At 41.6% G+C, this 15,316-nt stretch overlaps 1 protein-coding gene across 1 annotated transcript in view; it reads left to right on the top strand.

Moving 5' to 3' along the window:
* KIF11 (kinesin family member 11) overlaps window positions 1-14,160 on the top strand; it is a 58,377-nt gene extending 44,217 nt beyond the window's left edge. The window contains exons 18-23 of the mRNA XM_073596045.1: window positions 641-768; window positions 1,647-1,926; window positions 5,370-5,592; window positions 8,389-8,543; window positions 11,178-11,288; window positions 13,801-14,160. Of these exons, the coding sequence (XP_073452146.1) occupies window positions 641-768; window positions 1,647-1,926; window positions 5,370-5,592; window positions 8,389-8,543; window positions 11,178-11,288; window positions 13,801-13,929 (1,026 nt within the window). The 3' untranslated portion in view covers window positions 13,930-14,160. The remainder of the gene's footprint in view (window positions 1-640; window positions 769-1,646; window positions 1,927-5,369; window positions 5,593-8,388; window positions 8,544-11,177; window positions 11,289-13,800) is intronic.
* Window positions 14,161-15,316: the final 1,156 nt, after the last annotated feature.

The raw sequence follows: 15,316 nt of genomic DNA, 5'->3' as shown, positions 1-15,316 counted from the left end.
CCTTAAAGTGATTGTAAAGAGTTTTTTTTTTTTTTTTATCACATGTTATACTTACCTGCTCTGTGCAAGGGTTTTGCACAGAGCGTCCCCGATCCTCCTTTTCTGGGGTCCCCCGGCAGCGCTCCTGGCTCCTCCTCCGTATTGAGTCCCCCCACGGAAAACCACTTGTGCGGGTGTTCTCCCAAGTCCTGCTGCTGTTCCTGCCCTGGCTCCCGTGTCACTGGATTTGATTGATGGCAGCGAGAGCGAATGACTCCTGCTGCTATCAATCTATCCAATAAGGACCCGAGATAGCGACTGGAGCTACTGGGCTTGTTCTTGTTGCTGGAACTATTGGGTTCAGGTAAGTAAAGGGGGGAGGGCACCTTTTTTCACCTTAATGCACCATAGAATGCATTAAGGTGAAAAACCTCGAGACTTTACAACTCCTATAACCGTTTTTGAGATAAATGATCTGTAAGATTCTTCTAATTCTTTTTATGCGGGACCGTATGCACACTCCGCTAGTGCAGGTAATGGCTTTCATTTCTGTCTGGATGTCTGAAAGGAAACTTTATGTTGCTTTGATTTGAAACTCTAGTAGTTGATCGCCTCTCATTTATATTTATACTTTTTTTTTTTTTTTTTTTTTTATGTGCAGGAAGTAAATAAGCTTATAAGTTCCATGCAAAATCAGTTGAACCTATTTGCTCACACCTTCCAAGGACTTCTGAATAAAGAAGAGCGGTTACAAAGAACTACAGGCTTACTGCGGGACGATATGGATAAGTACGTTTTTTGGGGTGTTTTTTTCTTTGTGGTTTTTACATACTCCATTAGGTTTTTAATATATATTGAATATATGTACATTGTTTCAAGAAAAAAAAAAAGGTTTGTCCGCTCACTGGAACAGAATGGCTGAATGAATTGTAAGATTGTATCTTTTCTAAAAATCGATTTTATTGCTGACTCTAGTGCATGAATAAGCTGTGTTGTGATGACTTTTGATTGGACAGCAGTGAAGGCGTTCACTACTGGAAAACATTAGTGCTTCTGCCTTTTTACCAAACCTCATGTTAACTATCTGTATACTGTATATGCAGTAAAGCATGCTTGTTATACTCACTGCGTAACCTAAGGGGTTAATCCTCTGCATTGTGTAGAAAGGTTGTTTGATCCTGATTCCCCCCCCCCCCTTCCACAGCCCCAAATCCATCTGCTGATTGAACAGAGCCTTGGGGGCAAGCTGCACATACTCAGTTCGGTGTGTATTGTTGGAGAGATTTATTTATTTTTTTAATTTGAGGGTGCACGTGATCCGCACAGGGCCAATCAGCACTGCCCAGACAGGGTCAGGGGTCATGCAGCCTCATAGGACAGTCAGAGGAGAATAAACACTCCTCCTACAAGCTTTACCTGGTGCTCGGCTGGACACTGATAGCAGTCACAAGGTTGCTATATACTGCTGATGAGAAGGTATTTAGCAGTTTATATTTACTGAAATGATTGCATTGCCATGTTCTGTGTACTGAGTGAACAAATATAGTGAATGCAGGGTCCTGGGTTTAGTAACACTTTATTTATTGTAGAAACATGGAAACCATCCCAGAGCTGTACCTGTCATAGGTCTACTTTCATATGTTCATTTACCATTGTTCTTCTTGCAGTGTTACATCTGAAGCCATTGAAAAAACCTCCACCCACCACAATAAGTTTGTGGATCAGTGTGCAGACATAGAAGGTGAGGTTCGGCAGCAGGCAGGATCGAACATAAGCAGTGTAGGGGAGTCCAGCAGACAGTGTGAGAAGCTCCGCTCGAGTATTAATGCCATATCACACGACACAGAAGAGTGGTGCGAGGTTACCACCAAGAAAATCGCCTCTGCCGCTGAACAACAGGACATCTATTTCCAGCTTGCCAAGATGCAGCTTCAAGGTTTCCAAAAGGTATATTTTTGTATCAAAACATAGAATATTCACTGGATGTATGTCTGAGAACTACGTTCAGTCATAGCTAACTTCTTTTAAATGCAACTGATTTAGTTACACTTAGTACATCGGGGTAAACTGTGCCCACCTGTCCTATACCCTGTCCCTTTAAGTGCTTATGTTGGACAGGGTGCAGATGGGAAGTTTGGGCATGGCCTAGATGTCTGGCCCCTGGTTAGAAAAAAAAAAAACCCCAGAAGGGCCAGTGGGGTATATTTACTAAACCTGGTGCACTCAGAATCTGGTGCAACTGTGCATGGTTCCAAAGAAAATGGTTTTGTTCTTGCACTGACTGGAGCCCAACTGTCATTTAACAAAGAGGGGTTTGGGACTTTAAATGAGGCATGTGGGATCACACATCTCTATCCCTATACAAGAAAAAGAGGGTTTGGGACTTTAAATGAGGTAGGTCTAGCATGGCTAAAAGATGAGTCAATGTAAGAAGACGTGTTTTATTCAATAAAAAACATGACATGGCAAAATAAGTACATGTATGGTAAACAAGCATATTGTTCACATATTATTAACCAGATATTCATAAAAACAATCATAGCAATTTAGAGATGACATATTGAGGTATAAGACATTTTAAGCAGTTTTCATGTTCACATGGTTTAGACTTAATTGACACGTAAGTACTTAGTGGGATGAGTTCATTTCTCCCCTCTTTTACACATATAGTCTCCTTTGTGTTTGGGTGTAACATTGCACCATATTGTTTTATTTATGCTTTTTTACAGACATGCACTCACCCCTGATGATGTGGTAGGAAACCATGAAATGTGCGTCAGGCCAATTTTGATGCACCATTTTCTTTTTAGATAGTTTTGATTTCATCCACTCCCATCTAAAAAGAAAATGGTGCATCAAAATTGGCCTGACGCACGTTTTGTGGTTTCCTACCACATCATCAGGGGTGAGTGCATGTCTGTAAAAGCATAAATAAAACAATATGGTGCAATGTTACACCCAAACACAAAGTAGACTATATGTGTAAAGGAGGGGAGAAATGAACTCATCCCACGAAGTACTTACGTGTCAATTAAGTTTAATCCATGTGAACATGAAAACTGCTTAAAATGTCTTATACCTCAATATGTCATCTCTAAATTGCTATGATTGTTTTTATGAATATCTGGTTAATATGTGATCGATATGCTAGTTTACCATGCATGTACTTATTTTGCCATGTCATGTTTTATTCAATACATTAAAAAACATGTCTTCTTACATGGACTCATCTTTTAGCCATGCTAGACCTACCTCATTTAAAGTCCCAAATCCTCTGTCATTTAACAGGGCACATAAGAGGACCAGCAGAGTGGTAGGGAACACCAGGTGAAGTGGATGCCGCTCCTCTCAGATTAAGTCTTGAGATCCTAATGCACATATAAAAAACAAACACAAGAGGGCGCCTCCATCTAGGTGTAGCGATTTATTAAAGTATAAGACAATAAAAATGCACTCACTAGATAAGTGGATCAAGGCTTGTCATAAACCTATATAGACCTCCATAGGATCACTGTGAGGCTGCAGAGCTCTGCAGGCATGTGGCTAGTTGAAGCAGAGTTCTTGATGGAATTAGTGCTGTCAGGCTTTAGGCTGGAATATATGCAACAGCGGCTTCCAGAAGTGGCAAGATGGCTGCAGCTCCAAACAGCACCTCTCTCAGCTGGGTGATGACAGGAAGTGGAGGGGCTGTGGCTCAACTAGCCACATGCCTGCAGAACTCTGAAGCCTCACGGTGATCCTATGGAGGTCTATATGGGTCTATGACAGTGGTTCTCAACCTGGGGGTCGAATGATGATTTTCCAGGGGGTCACCGTATCCTGGGCTGTTCCTGAAGCCTGCGCTGCTCCCCCAGCATTTTCGCAGGCGCCCAGCTGGGCTGTTCCTGCAGCCACCTATTTAGTTCACGGCATGGCTGGTGGACATAGACTAGAGGTCAGCTGACTGGTGAGGAATGTGAAGTGGGAGGGGCTGGAGGAGACCCTATCTCCTGATTTCGGCATAGGTGTCACTGCTATGAGACACCACAAAGTCGGAGACACAGTGAGTAACACTACCTGTGATTTATAGCTGCCATTAAAAGTCCCCACTACAGTTCTCAGATCAGCAGGTGACCTTCATCATGATCACCTAAGTTGGCTGATCAGAACTCCCCCCAGCACTGCTACTCATCCCATTCCCCCCACCAAGGAGTAAGAGAATAAAAACAGAGAATACATGGAAGGGAGAGGAAAAGATGGGGAGGAACAAAGAAAAAGGGAGAGTAAGAACAAGAAAGACAGCTAGAGAGGGGGGGGGACAAGAAATTAGCAAAGCGAGAGATAAAAGAAAGGAGACCAAAGGGAGTGCTACATCCTAAAATGTACCGTATGGGGTTTTAATACTGTATGAGTGGAAGGGACTCGGGGATCGCTAAATGTCTGTGGGTTAGGGGTGCAAATTACTTGTCTTGCTTTGGGTGCTGACAACCCACGCTACGAAAATTATTTTCCTGTTAGGAGTCCCCACAACTTGGGAAATTTTATCAAGGAGTCACGGCACTAGAGGGTTGAGAATCGCTGGTCTATGACAAGCCTTGATCCACTTTTATCTAGCAAGTGCTTTTTTTTTTATTTTATTTATTTTTTTATAAATCGCTATACCTAGATGGAGGCACTCTTGTGTTTGGCTACCATGCACAGTTGAAAAAAATCAGTTTCTAAATACAGCTTGTTCAAAATACAGCTTGTTCAATTAAGCTTTGGCAATAAAACCTGGAAGCTATTTAGTTTCTATGCAGAAGTGAGCCCGATTTTGCACTCCCTAGCTTTTAGTAAATAAACCCCAGTGTCCGCAGGCTTTTGTTCACTTTAGAACTGCTTTTCTTCCCATAAGCCCCCATTCACCCCGGCTTGTCATGCAATTTGACAGGTCCAAATTGCATGATAAACTGCACCCTATTGTTGGCAATGGAACTGTTCAAATCAGTGCGATGCCGACTTTGCGGTGCGGCACCAATTTGAAATAAGTCCCTGCACTATTTTTGCTGATTTTCAGGTGTGATTAGCATAGACATCTGTGCATGAAGTTGCAAAGATGTCAGTCAAAGTCAGTGCGAACGGTGTGCTAAAAGTCTACGGGGATGCAAAAGCAGCTGAAACCGGGTCAACTGCACCTGTCAGATTTCTGAATGCTCTCAGTAGTGCCTCAAATTGATGTCAAAAGCAAACTTAATTTGGCAATCAAAGCTGATGACACAATACACAAGATCTAGTGCATGCCATACAGTAAGGCACACAAAATGTTCCTATATTATAATGGTAAGAGCAAGCCAGACATTTTACATATTAATATTTTTAATTGCTCAAAACTGGGTATTGTGCTAAGATAGAATTGTTCTTGTAATGTGTAGGATGTGGGAAGCTTCTGTGGATCCTCGACAGAGAGTTTTACGGGTATGGTGAACCAGCAGCACTTGTTGGCAGAGAAGGATTTATCAAAATTGGTGGAACGAGTTAATAATGACAAGCAGACAATTGTGGAGCAGAAACTGGAACTTTGTGAACAAGCACAGGATGGCCTAAGTAAAGTTCACTCCTACCTTACACAAGAGCTCAGGAACGATATTCCCACTGGTGAGATTATTATCATTATTTAATTTTTATTTTATTTTAGCATTTTTATTTTTTTATCTTTATTTTTCTTGACCTGCGGTCCTGTCTGTGTATGCATCTTTTATAAGCTGCTAGTTGGTTACGCTTGCTATGTAGATACTAGGGAATTAGGTGTGATACCAAAATATTCCTAAAAGTAAACTCCAGGCCAATTTTAAAGACACGTATTTTAACGTAGTTATTGTAGCTGTGTGTGTGTGTGTGTGTGTGTAAAATATATATATTTATATATCTCTATCACTCCAACTTCCAAAGAAATCAGTGTTAAAATACAATTATTGCAATTCATACACACTATTGCAATAATTGTGTTTTTTTTAGAATATATATATTATAATATGCTTTTGTGTTAATGCACACATTTATAGCGCTGCAAGGTGGCATTTTATGCAAATTTTAAATTTGTCATATTTTATGGTATGTGGTAAAATATGTACAGTATCTGATTAGCTTAACATGATTGTAAAGCAATTTTTTCTTTTTTTTTTTTTTTTTTTTTTTTTTTTTTTATAACAAACATGTCTATACTTGTCTGCTCTGTGCAATAGAATTGCACAGAGCGGGCTTGTTTATTCTCTTCACGGGTCCCCCGCTGCTACTCCTCCTCTCTTGCTGGTGCCCCCCAATAGGAAGTCATAGGGGCACTCATGCGGGCTCGCTCCCAAGACCTACTGCTGCGTCCATTAACACAGACAGTGGTTCTTGGCCTGCTCCCTCATCACTGGAGTTGATTTACATTAAGGTAAAAAAAACCTTAAGGCTTTAGAGTCACTTTAAATATCACTGGGGTGTATATTGCAGCAGCTGAGAAAGTGAATATACGGTAGATCGCATAGTTCAGTTTCACAGCAGGAGTGTAGAGTGGGAATTGTTTGAAACCCCTATGGTTCACCTACGCAGTACCATTTGGCTTGCCAACCAATAGAGACGGAGCACTCCTTAGCTAGATAATGGCAGAATTTTTAGGCAAATATAGAACAGGCGTCTCCAAGCTTTCTAAAAAAAAAAGGGCCAGTTTGCTGTCCTTCAGACTCTAAAGGGGCTGGACTGTGTCCAGTGGGAGTAAACAATGACCGATCTTTGATATTAGAGGGAGAATTGGTGTCAGTGGGAGGCATAGTGCCCCATTTTTGTTGTCAGTGGAAGGAATAGCGCCCGATGATGCCCATTGTTGGTGTCAGTGGCAGAAATGATGCCCATTGTTGGTGTCAGTGGCAGAAATGATGCCCATTGTTGGTGTCAGTGGCAGAAATGATGCCCATTGTTGGTGTCAGTGGCAGAAATGATGCCCATTGTCGGTGGCAGAAATGATGCCCATTGTCGGTGGCAGAAATGATGCCCATTGTCGGTGGCAGAAATGATGCCCATCGTTGGTGTCAGTGGCAGGAATAAAACCTCATGGGCCGGATAAAGGCAAGCAAAGGGCCGTAGACCACTGGTATGGAAGGCATAAGCACAACACTGCACTTTTTCTGTGTCTGCAGATTTTTCTGCCATAAATCTCCATAAGCATTCTGCTAATATTAAGCGAGCAGCGCTGTACCCATTGGTAATCTGTTTGTTCTTTTCTGATATCCCACTGAAGGAGTAGGCTGACCAAAATGTACAGTATTTGGAAAATTTTGAGCTCAGCATTTGATTCAGCTTCCCCCTAGATAAAGTATTAGAGACTCTATTAATAAGAAATAAAAGAAAAAAAAATGCATGTGTCGCAATAGTGTAAGTTTTGGGTGTAAAATTTCAACCCAAATTTTGTTTGAACAAACTTTAAAGACAAAGGCCACTTGTAGTAGGCGTGTAATATTTGGCAGGGCAGGTTGGATTATAAATGGGGACCTTCTGTAAAGCTTGCATAAAAATAAGATCGATCCCGTCTAAGGTGCATGAGGCTCTGATATTTTAGCTACAGCTGGAGGGCACAGGCACACCATCCATCCACACTGCTGACAGGCTCATACTCTGAGACTGACAGCTGTTGCAGCTGGGTAGGCCTGGGTGATGCACCAAGCGGTATCTGTTTAGGACAGTGTGCGCCCAGGGATAAATGTCTGAAACGAAAACCGTTTAGCTTTGGCCCTCCAACCACTGCTAAATGCTGGAGCCTCATGCACCGGGGCTAAATGCCCAGTGTTCATAAGGCATATTAGACCATTATTGCCACAGGTGTCCCCATTTTTAATAAACTTCCATTATTTCTGTTCTGGTGACAATTTCACATTTTTGATTTCTCCTCTCCTTCAGTCCAAGTGACAGAGGTCACCAGGACAAAGGGTGGACATACACAACATTAAAACCCTGGCAGTTCTGATCCCTCATCACTCTATCCAAAATTTTTAGAGACAATTATTTTATTTTTATATTTAAATATGCTTCAACTATGAGGGCACTGCCCAGTCGGTGCAGTAACAATTCTTAAGAGGTGGGCTCCTTGTCAGATGTGACCTGGCAAATCATGGGTCAAGGTACCTCTGTTCTGTACACCTGATCTTACAGGCACCCATTTTATTTTAGAATGGACAATGTGCCAGGAAAACAAAGCATTGTGCAGACTGGAAAGTGCCTCTGGAGCTGCAATCCATTTAGGAAAGTGTGAAGACTTTTGGATGCCTGGCCTTGTGTAATACTAAAGTCTACTAAAAGACTACTAGTTCAATGAGCTGATCAGTATCTGACTTCAAACACTGAATCGTCGTTCTTACAGGAGGTTTAATGGACTGAGCAGTTTATGCGCTGTTGACCAATTTATGTGATTTCCAGGTACAACACCCCAGAGAAAGGAATACGTTTACCCGTCTTTGCTCATAAAGACTGCACCCAGGGAGGTTCTACTGGAGCAGCACAAAAAGAAACGGGAGGAGATTCAGGATGCAATCACCAGCGTGCTGTCCATAGCAGAGGAGCCTGTGGATCAGGTGAGTGGCTGCATAACTGCTAAGGGCCTCTTGGAAGCTGATATCAAGCTTAGACTGTTGACTATATTAAAGTGGTAGTAAACTCCGCTTTGCGATTAAAGCTTACCTGTAGGTAGAATGAATATCTCCTAAACGTGCACCATTTGGGAAATATTTGTTTGGCAGCCTGTGACACTGGCACATGCGCTATGAATTAAGGGCATACTTGTGCTGTTCCTTCAGAGCTCTGTGCCATGGCCGTGACATCACAGCCCAGTCATTTAAGCAGCCGGAGCCTGTGAAGATGAAAGCCCTGTCAGTGTGCCACTGGAGGGCTTCATTTCAAGGTAAGTCCTTCATAATGTGCTAGTATGCGACGCATACTAGCACATTATGACATTGCCTTACAGGGGGATTTTTTTTTTTTCATTTCTTCAAAGGTTTACTACAGCTTTAAACACCTTGGTAGAGATATGTTGTCCACCTTTACCAAGTTTGAGTACTAGTGCATTTCTCTAATGTTTTATTGATGTAACCGGGTTATGACTGAGTTAAAGCGTAGTTCCAGCCTGTACAAAAAAAAAAAATTAAGTTGGCTACTAATACTGTAGCTGCAGACTTTTAATAGAAGGATACTTACCTGTCCAGGGTTCCTGCGATGTCGGCTCATCAAGCCAATTTGTCCATCAGCTTTGGGTGCAGGCGCCGGCATTGCAACTAAGGGAAACCGGCAGCGAAGCCTTCACAACTGGTTTTCTACTGCGCAAGTTGTACTGCGCTTGCTGAGTGGTCCCGCTGTCTTCTGGGACACACACAGGTCCCTAAAGGCAGAGGGGGAAGGAGGAGGGCCCAAATCACTCAGGGAAGTGACGTATATCGTAGCGGCGGTGTACATGGGAAGTGAGAATAACAATAGGAAACCAGGTAAAACAAACCCAGAAAAAAAAAAGTTAGCCAATACATTTTTAAGATGCATTAATTGACTAGATGGCGTAAAGTCTTATGTGGGTGGAACTCCTCTTTTGTCATTAAAGGATAAGTACACCTTTTGTAACATGTTACATCCATAATCAGCGTGTTCCGAACAGACCGACCCCCTATTCCCGATCCCCTGCTCCGACAGCTAGCGGGGTTCATCCCCTGCTTGCTGTCACAATTGAAATATAATGTAGCTGAGCGGGGTTCCCTCCGCATCACTCATTCACAGTCCTCTGTAAATGGAGAACTACAAGTCTCATCATCCTTTCCAGCTGTCGGCTTGTAGTTTTTAATGATCTACAGAGGAGATATACAGGAGACCTGCATGACACCAGCAATCTGCTGATCACTGGTGCAATGTGTTCATGGTCCAGAAACACAAAAAAATATTTTTACCTCAAGTGCATTTTAACTTTTAGCTACTAGGTTTTTTGGCAATCTCTTTTTATCCTCCAAAGTTCTGTTTGCTTTTTATGTATAGTTAACCATATGTTGGGTTTTGCAAGGAAATCTGCAGAATGGGTAATGCAATGCAGAAGTCATCGTAGAGTTACCCTGAGGCCTTAATTCAGGCAACAATACATGTCCGAGTCGAGAACCAGGGTAGACAGAAAAATGTAAAACGTAACTCCATCTTATATATCTTTAAAAAAAAAAATTAAAATGGAGTGTCAATGAAACGGTGGATTTGGGAAGGAGGGTGGAGGAGTGGAAAAAGGTATGTCAGGACACACTTCAGTCAGTCAATCAGTAATGTAATAGTAGATATGTTTTTAGTAATGTTGTTGAAAGCCAGAGGGATCCAAGGAAAATGAGGATGGCCCAACAGAGTGTCAAGTTAAGAGCCATGTCTATGGGAAAAATGGCTGCTCAATAATATGCCTCAGCATTGCTCTCATGAGTCAACAGTTCATGAATGAGGCGGAGGATCTAAATCCAATCCAGTACGACCATATTCTAAGATCTGTTGTGATCATTGTGGATTATTTTTGCTTTTTATCTACCTTTTTGAAGATGCATGCTTACCTTGCCGATGCAGGGAAACAGTGACCTCACTCTCCAGGTCATGTGATGGTGCTTAGGCCTGACAATTGGCTACTAGGGCTGGTCACTGTCAGCAGATATTCTCGCTGGCTGCAAAAGGGGAAGGAGTGCAGGTAAAGTGAGTTTAGCGGAGCCCATTGCAGAGACTCGGTCTCTTTACCCTGCCTGGGCAGCAAGATGCCAGGATCTCTCAAAGATCTGTTTTGCTAATATAAAGTTAAAGTGGAATTACGTGATCCAGCAGCTCCAGCTCAATAAAAGCTGGGAATTCCAGGAGCTGTGACACCAGCCATAGGATCCCATGGCCCGGTGTTGTTGGCAGCTGCATGATGACACACAGGAGCCAGAGCTGTGAGATCATGTGACTAGACCAGACACCTTAAAAATAGGCAAGTACACACATTTACTGCCCAACCTGCAGAAAAAAAAAGTGGTGGGGGAGGAACATTTTATAAGAATAGTTAGACCTAGGCCTTTCTTCCATGTTAACTGAAATGCATCTGTGTATGCTTTAAACCTTTTTAGCCTTGTGAAGGAGTATTTTACTAATATCAAACTTTGTCCTATGATTTTGATACTTAAACACAGGTTCACTTTCTCCATATTAATTTTTTTTTCTTTTTTTTGGATCAGGATTCCCTGGAAGAAGAGCCAGTGACTGTTGATGACAGCATTTTAAGTGAGAAATCCATTGTGGATGTGAATGTTCTCTGCCAAGGAAATGGTGGTGTTCCCTTTTTCCAGGTAAAGACAATTGGTCATTTCTAGCAGAATTTGAAAGAGTCTGCCTATACAAAAGATTTCAAGCATTGATTGGTGCTGTGGCCCGCAGGATAAATGCTGCCTTTTGCTTGCCTTTATCCGGCCCTTAGGGCATTATTTCCCTCTCTGATATGGGGCACTGTTCCTCCCACTAATGCCAATGGTTGGTCATTGTTTACTCGCACTAATGCCTGGGGAATATTCTACGCCAACTGGCCACAGTCCAGCCCCCCTTAAGTCTGATAGACAGCAGAATGGCCCTTTAAAAACATGTAAGACCTCTGGTCTTAAGTACACTAAAAAAGATTGTTCAAAAAGATGTGCAAACATCAGTAATCTACAGTATAGTCACCAACTGATTGACAATCTCCTCTCTTTATCAAGCTGACTGCAGGTAGGGGGAATCTGCCTGCACTTTGTGTATTCTTATTACTCCTTTAGCTGTGTTACCAATCATTTTAAATATAGGACTCCATGCAAGCCTTCCTGTCTGGCTTAAAATAATAAAACATTTGCACTAGCAGACCACAGTGAAGCTTTATATTAAAGCAAATTAAAGTCGTTCTTTCACTTGACTTTAAATGGATCTCATTCTACTTTTGTCAACTAAGGTAGTCTACAACACTGGAGACTGCTATTGTCTGATTCCTGGGTGCTGCTATTTTGTGCCTGCCCAGAATAATCCCTTTCCCTGTGCAGGAATTTAAAATAATTAACATTTATACTCTCCTAGATGGATACAGCATTGGTTCAATGCTGCATCTGTCCTCCGCTGCCTCAAAGACTGAGAACTGAGCGATCAAAGACAGCTGATCGATTTGGATCTCGGCCTTCAGTGAGCGGTGCCTGCCAGTCACTGGCTGTCTGCTCTGCCCCTCCAGCACTCACTGGAGTACTGGGTGGTGGAAGGGGTGGGAGCAGCTGGCTCAGGCTATCGTGGCGTGCTGCGAGGCTGAGCCAGCTGCCGTTAAGGCATCTGGGAGGATCCTGACATTTAAAGCAGGGATCCTTTCAGAGTCTGGACCAGCTGAGTGATGTTGGCCAAGAGTGGAATTAAGCCCGCTGTCGGCTGAATATTGGTCACAGGAGTGCATTACTAAATGCACTCCTGTGAGCCAAAAGAGCTTTGGCCCTACTTCTCCTTTTAAGGTATGTTGAGATTACAAGTGAAGAGTCTGTCACACTATGAAATGTAGTATTTAAAACTGACTGTGTCTGCAAGTCCTGATTTCTGGGTCGTAGTATCATGCTGGTGGCTAGGAGTGGCAAGGATCATTTAATGAAACCTAGAAAAAAACAGAAAACTGCAGATGGTCTCTAATATCAATTTTAACATTAAATTAAAAGCATTTAAACCCACTGACAGTTTCCTGTATGTAGAAGGTGCCCGTAGACCCTAAAATTACATTGTGCTCATTTGGCTAACTATAATTGGATCAGGCTTCAATTTTGTATCTGTGGGATGTCTGGCAGGGTCTTTTTTTTTTTTTTTTTTTCCTTTTTTTTTTTTTCTTCCTGCCAAGAGTTGAGCGTTCATCTTAGTGATTCTAAACAATATCCTTATTCTCCAAAAGTAATCCATAAACATCCACAACTTAATGGCCCTGTAATTTTTGTTTTTTCATTCATTTGTTTCTTACTGTTTTCTGCCTCCTTGCAATGTCCATCATGAGCTCCCAAACATATTTCCCCTTTTAATTCCATTTGTTTGGAATGAGCAGTACGTGTTGGCTGTGATTACGTCTACTGCTTCTATGCACACTACAAATTCCATGATCTATAGTCCATCTTGGGAAAGATGAGGAGAGGGTGACTACATTCCTACATACAGTGGGACCTTGGATAACCTTGCCATCCAATTCTATCCGACTTGTGCCCATAGACTTTAATGGAAGCTGCCTCCAAGTTGGATCCTTATCTTAATAGATGTGATTTGTATCTGACATTACAGGGAGGATTACCCAGGACCCAGGCATTCCCTGAGGTTGCCTGCAGATTGCCTGGCAAAGTCGTGCCAACTTTCAGGTTGCAGCAGGGAGAACCGCCTCTTATGTTGAGAATACATACTTGAAAATGATAGATAGAGATATATATATATATATATATTTTTATATATACATACTTGTTGCTTTAAAAAGTATATGGTTTGATCAATTTGTGTCACAACTATGACTCCAGTTTTGTAAGTACTATTGGGCTTATTTAACAAGATGCTTGCCTGGCAATGCTGATGGTCCTGGGTTACATGGAGTTTGCAGATAGATCAGGCATTTGCCTAGGTTTTTTCTTCCACAAGCACTGGCTAATAGTCTAACTGCACTGAAGAAAATTTTAATGTGTACGATTGTGGTAAAAACATTGGACTCCTTCAGCGTCCCGGACTGGTGTGGGAAGGTTCAGTACTCTACAATGCTATAGGATATGTTTGTGCTATGTGAGTAAAATTAAAAAGCTGACAAATTTTTTATTTTTTTTCCATCACTTTGTAAAATAGCAAAAGAAAGGACACAGGAAGGAAAAAGAGAACAAAGCAAATGGGAGCTTCTTGGAAAGAACCAAAGTGTCAGAAGATGGAGAACCAGTAATCCCGAGATCCAAACTTCCTCTGAGGATCCAGAACTGAGAAATGGGACTTTCTGTGTAAATAGTGTATGACATTCCCCGTGGAAGAATGTTCTATATATTTCAGTCTTTGTATGTAGTTGTTTCGTATGCGGGTATTTTATAACTTTGTTTGTTTTATATAACTGTCTTTTTTTATATGTTTTAACATTAAACCTTCAAGCTTGTTCACTTTTGGCAGCTCAAACAGTTAAGCAATAAATAATTGTATTCTTAATAAGTAAGTAAAAAAGTCTTCCTTTTATCATGTGTACCACTTACTGTCTACATTTTTTGTATGTTTAAAAGCCTACTCCGCCTTTTAGACCATGTTTACATTTTACACCTTTATTTAGGATGCATTGTGAATTGCACAGCCCCTCCACTTACAAGATTGTGTGTTTTATTTATTTATTTATTTATTTTAATCCCTGCTGGCTCCTGTCAGATTTCAAATCGGGGATGCTCTGCCCACACAGCCACATCATTCATTCACAGAAATCTCTGAATGAGAAAAACAAGTGCCATCTGCCACCACGGAGGGACTGTAGTTCTCAACCAAGCGCAAGTGTAGTTCATCAATGCTTTGTAGCCAAGATGGAGGAAGAGTCTGCAGGTGCCAGAGTATTGCACCTGTGGTCAGCTGATTGCAGTTGCAATGCTTTGTCAGTTCAAATGCAAAAAAAAAAATTTAAATTTTTGGTTTTTCAGCTTTTTGCTTTTTTTTATTTTTTTTTTATTTTTTTTTTTTGCAAAAGGTGGAATTATCCTTTTTTTTTAAATGCAGCACCAACCTCCTTAATGTGTACAAGGTGAAAACCTACAAGCATGCAACATTAGAAGTACGCTTACGCCAAACCTGATTATACTGATGTTATCCTGGCTTTTGCTTTGGGCAACACACTTTACATATGTTAATCCAAGGTACATCATGCTATTTGCAGGTTGGGATGGAGAGGACTATTTAATGCATCCTTTAACAAATCAGAGCACAGGGTGTAAATGTATTTGGGACACTAATGCACAAGGAGTGCATTTTTATTTTTGGACAGTATTCAGTACTGGAACAAGCATTACAGATCTTAAATTCTGACTTCACTGCTATAGAATACACAATTTAAAAAACCATTTGCACAACCAGCCCTAAAAATTTAAAATCACGTGTAGCTCACGGCACTAAAAGTGGTAGTAAGCTCTGCATTTGATTTTTACCTACATGTAAGCTCACCTGTAGGTAAAATGAATATCTCTTAAACGTGCATTGTTTAGAACATATTCTAGCGTGCAGCAGCCGTTGACCTCACCGGTGCATGCGCTCTGAAGGAACGGTATACCACTGCCATTCCTTCAGAGCGCCATGCTGTGGCCCTCACGCACATGCGTGGGAGAGACGTCATCGTGGCTCAGCC

This window comes from Aquarana catesbeiana, linkage group LG08, assembly GCF_042186555.1.
Source record: "Aquarana catesbeiana isolate 2022-GZ linkage group LG08, ASM4218655v1, whole genome shotgun sequence".
Taxonomy (NCBI): Eukaryota; Metazoa; Chordata; class Amphibia; order Anura; family Ranidae; genus Aquarana; species Aquarana catesbeiana.
This window is presented reverse-complemented; position numbering and strand designations above follow the sequence as displayed.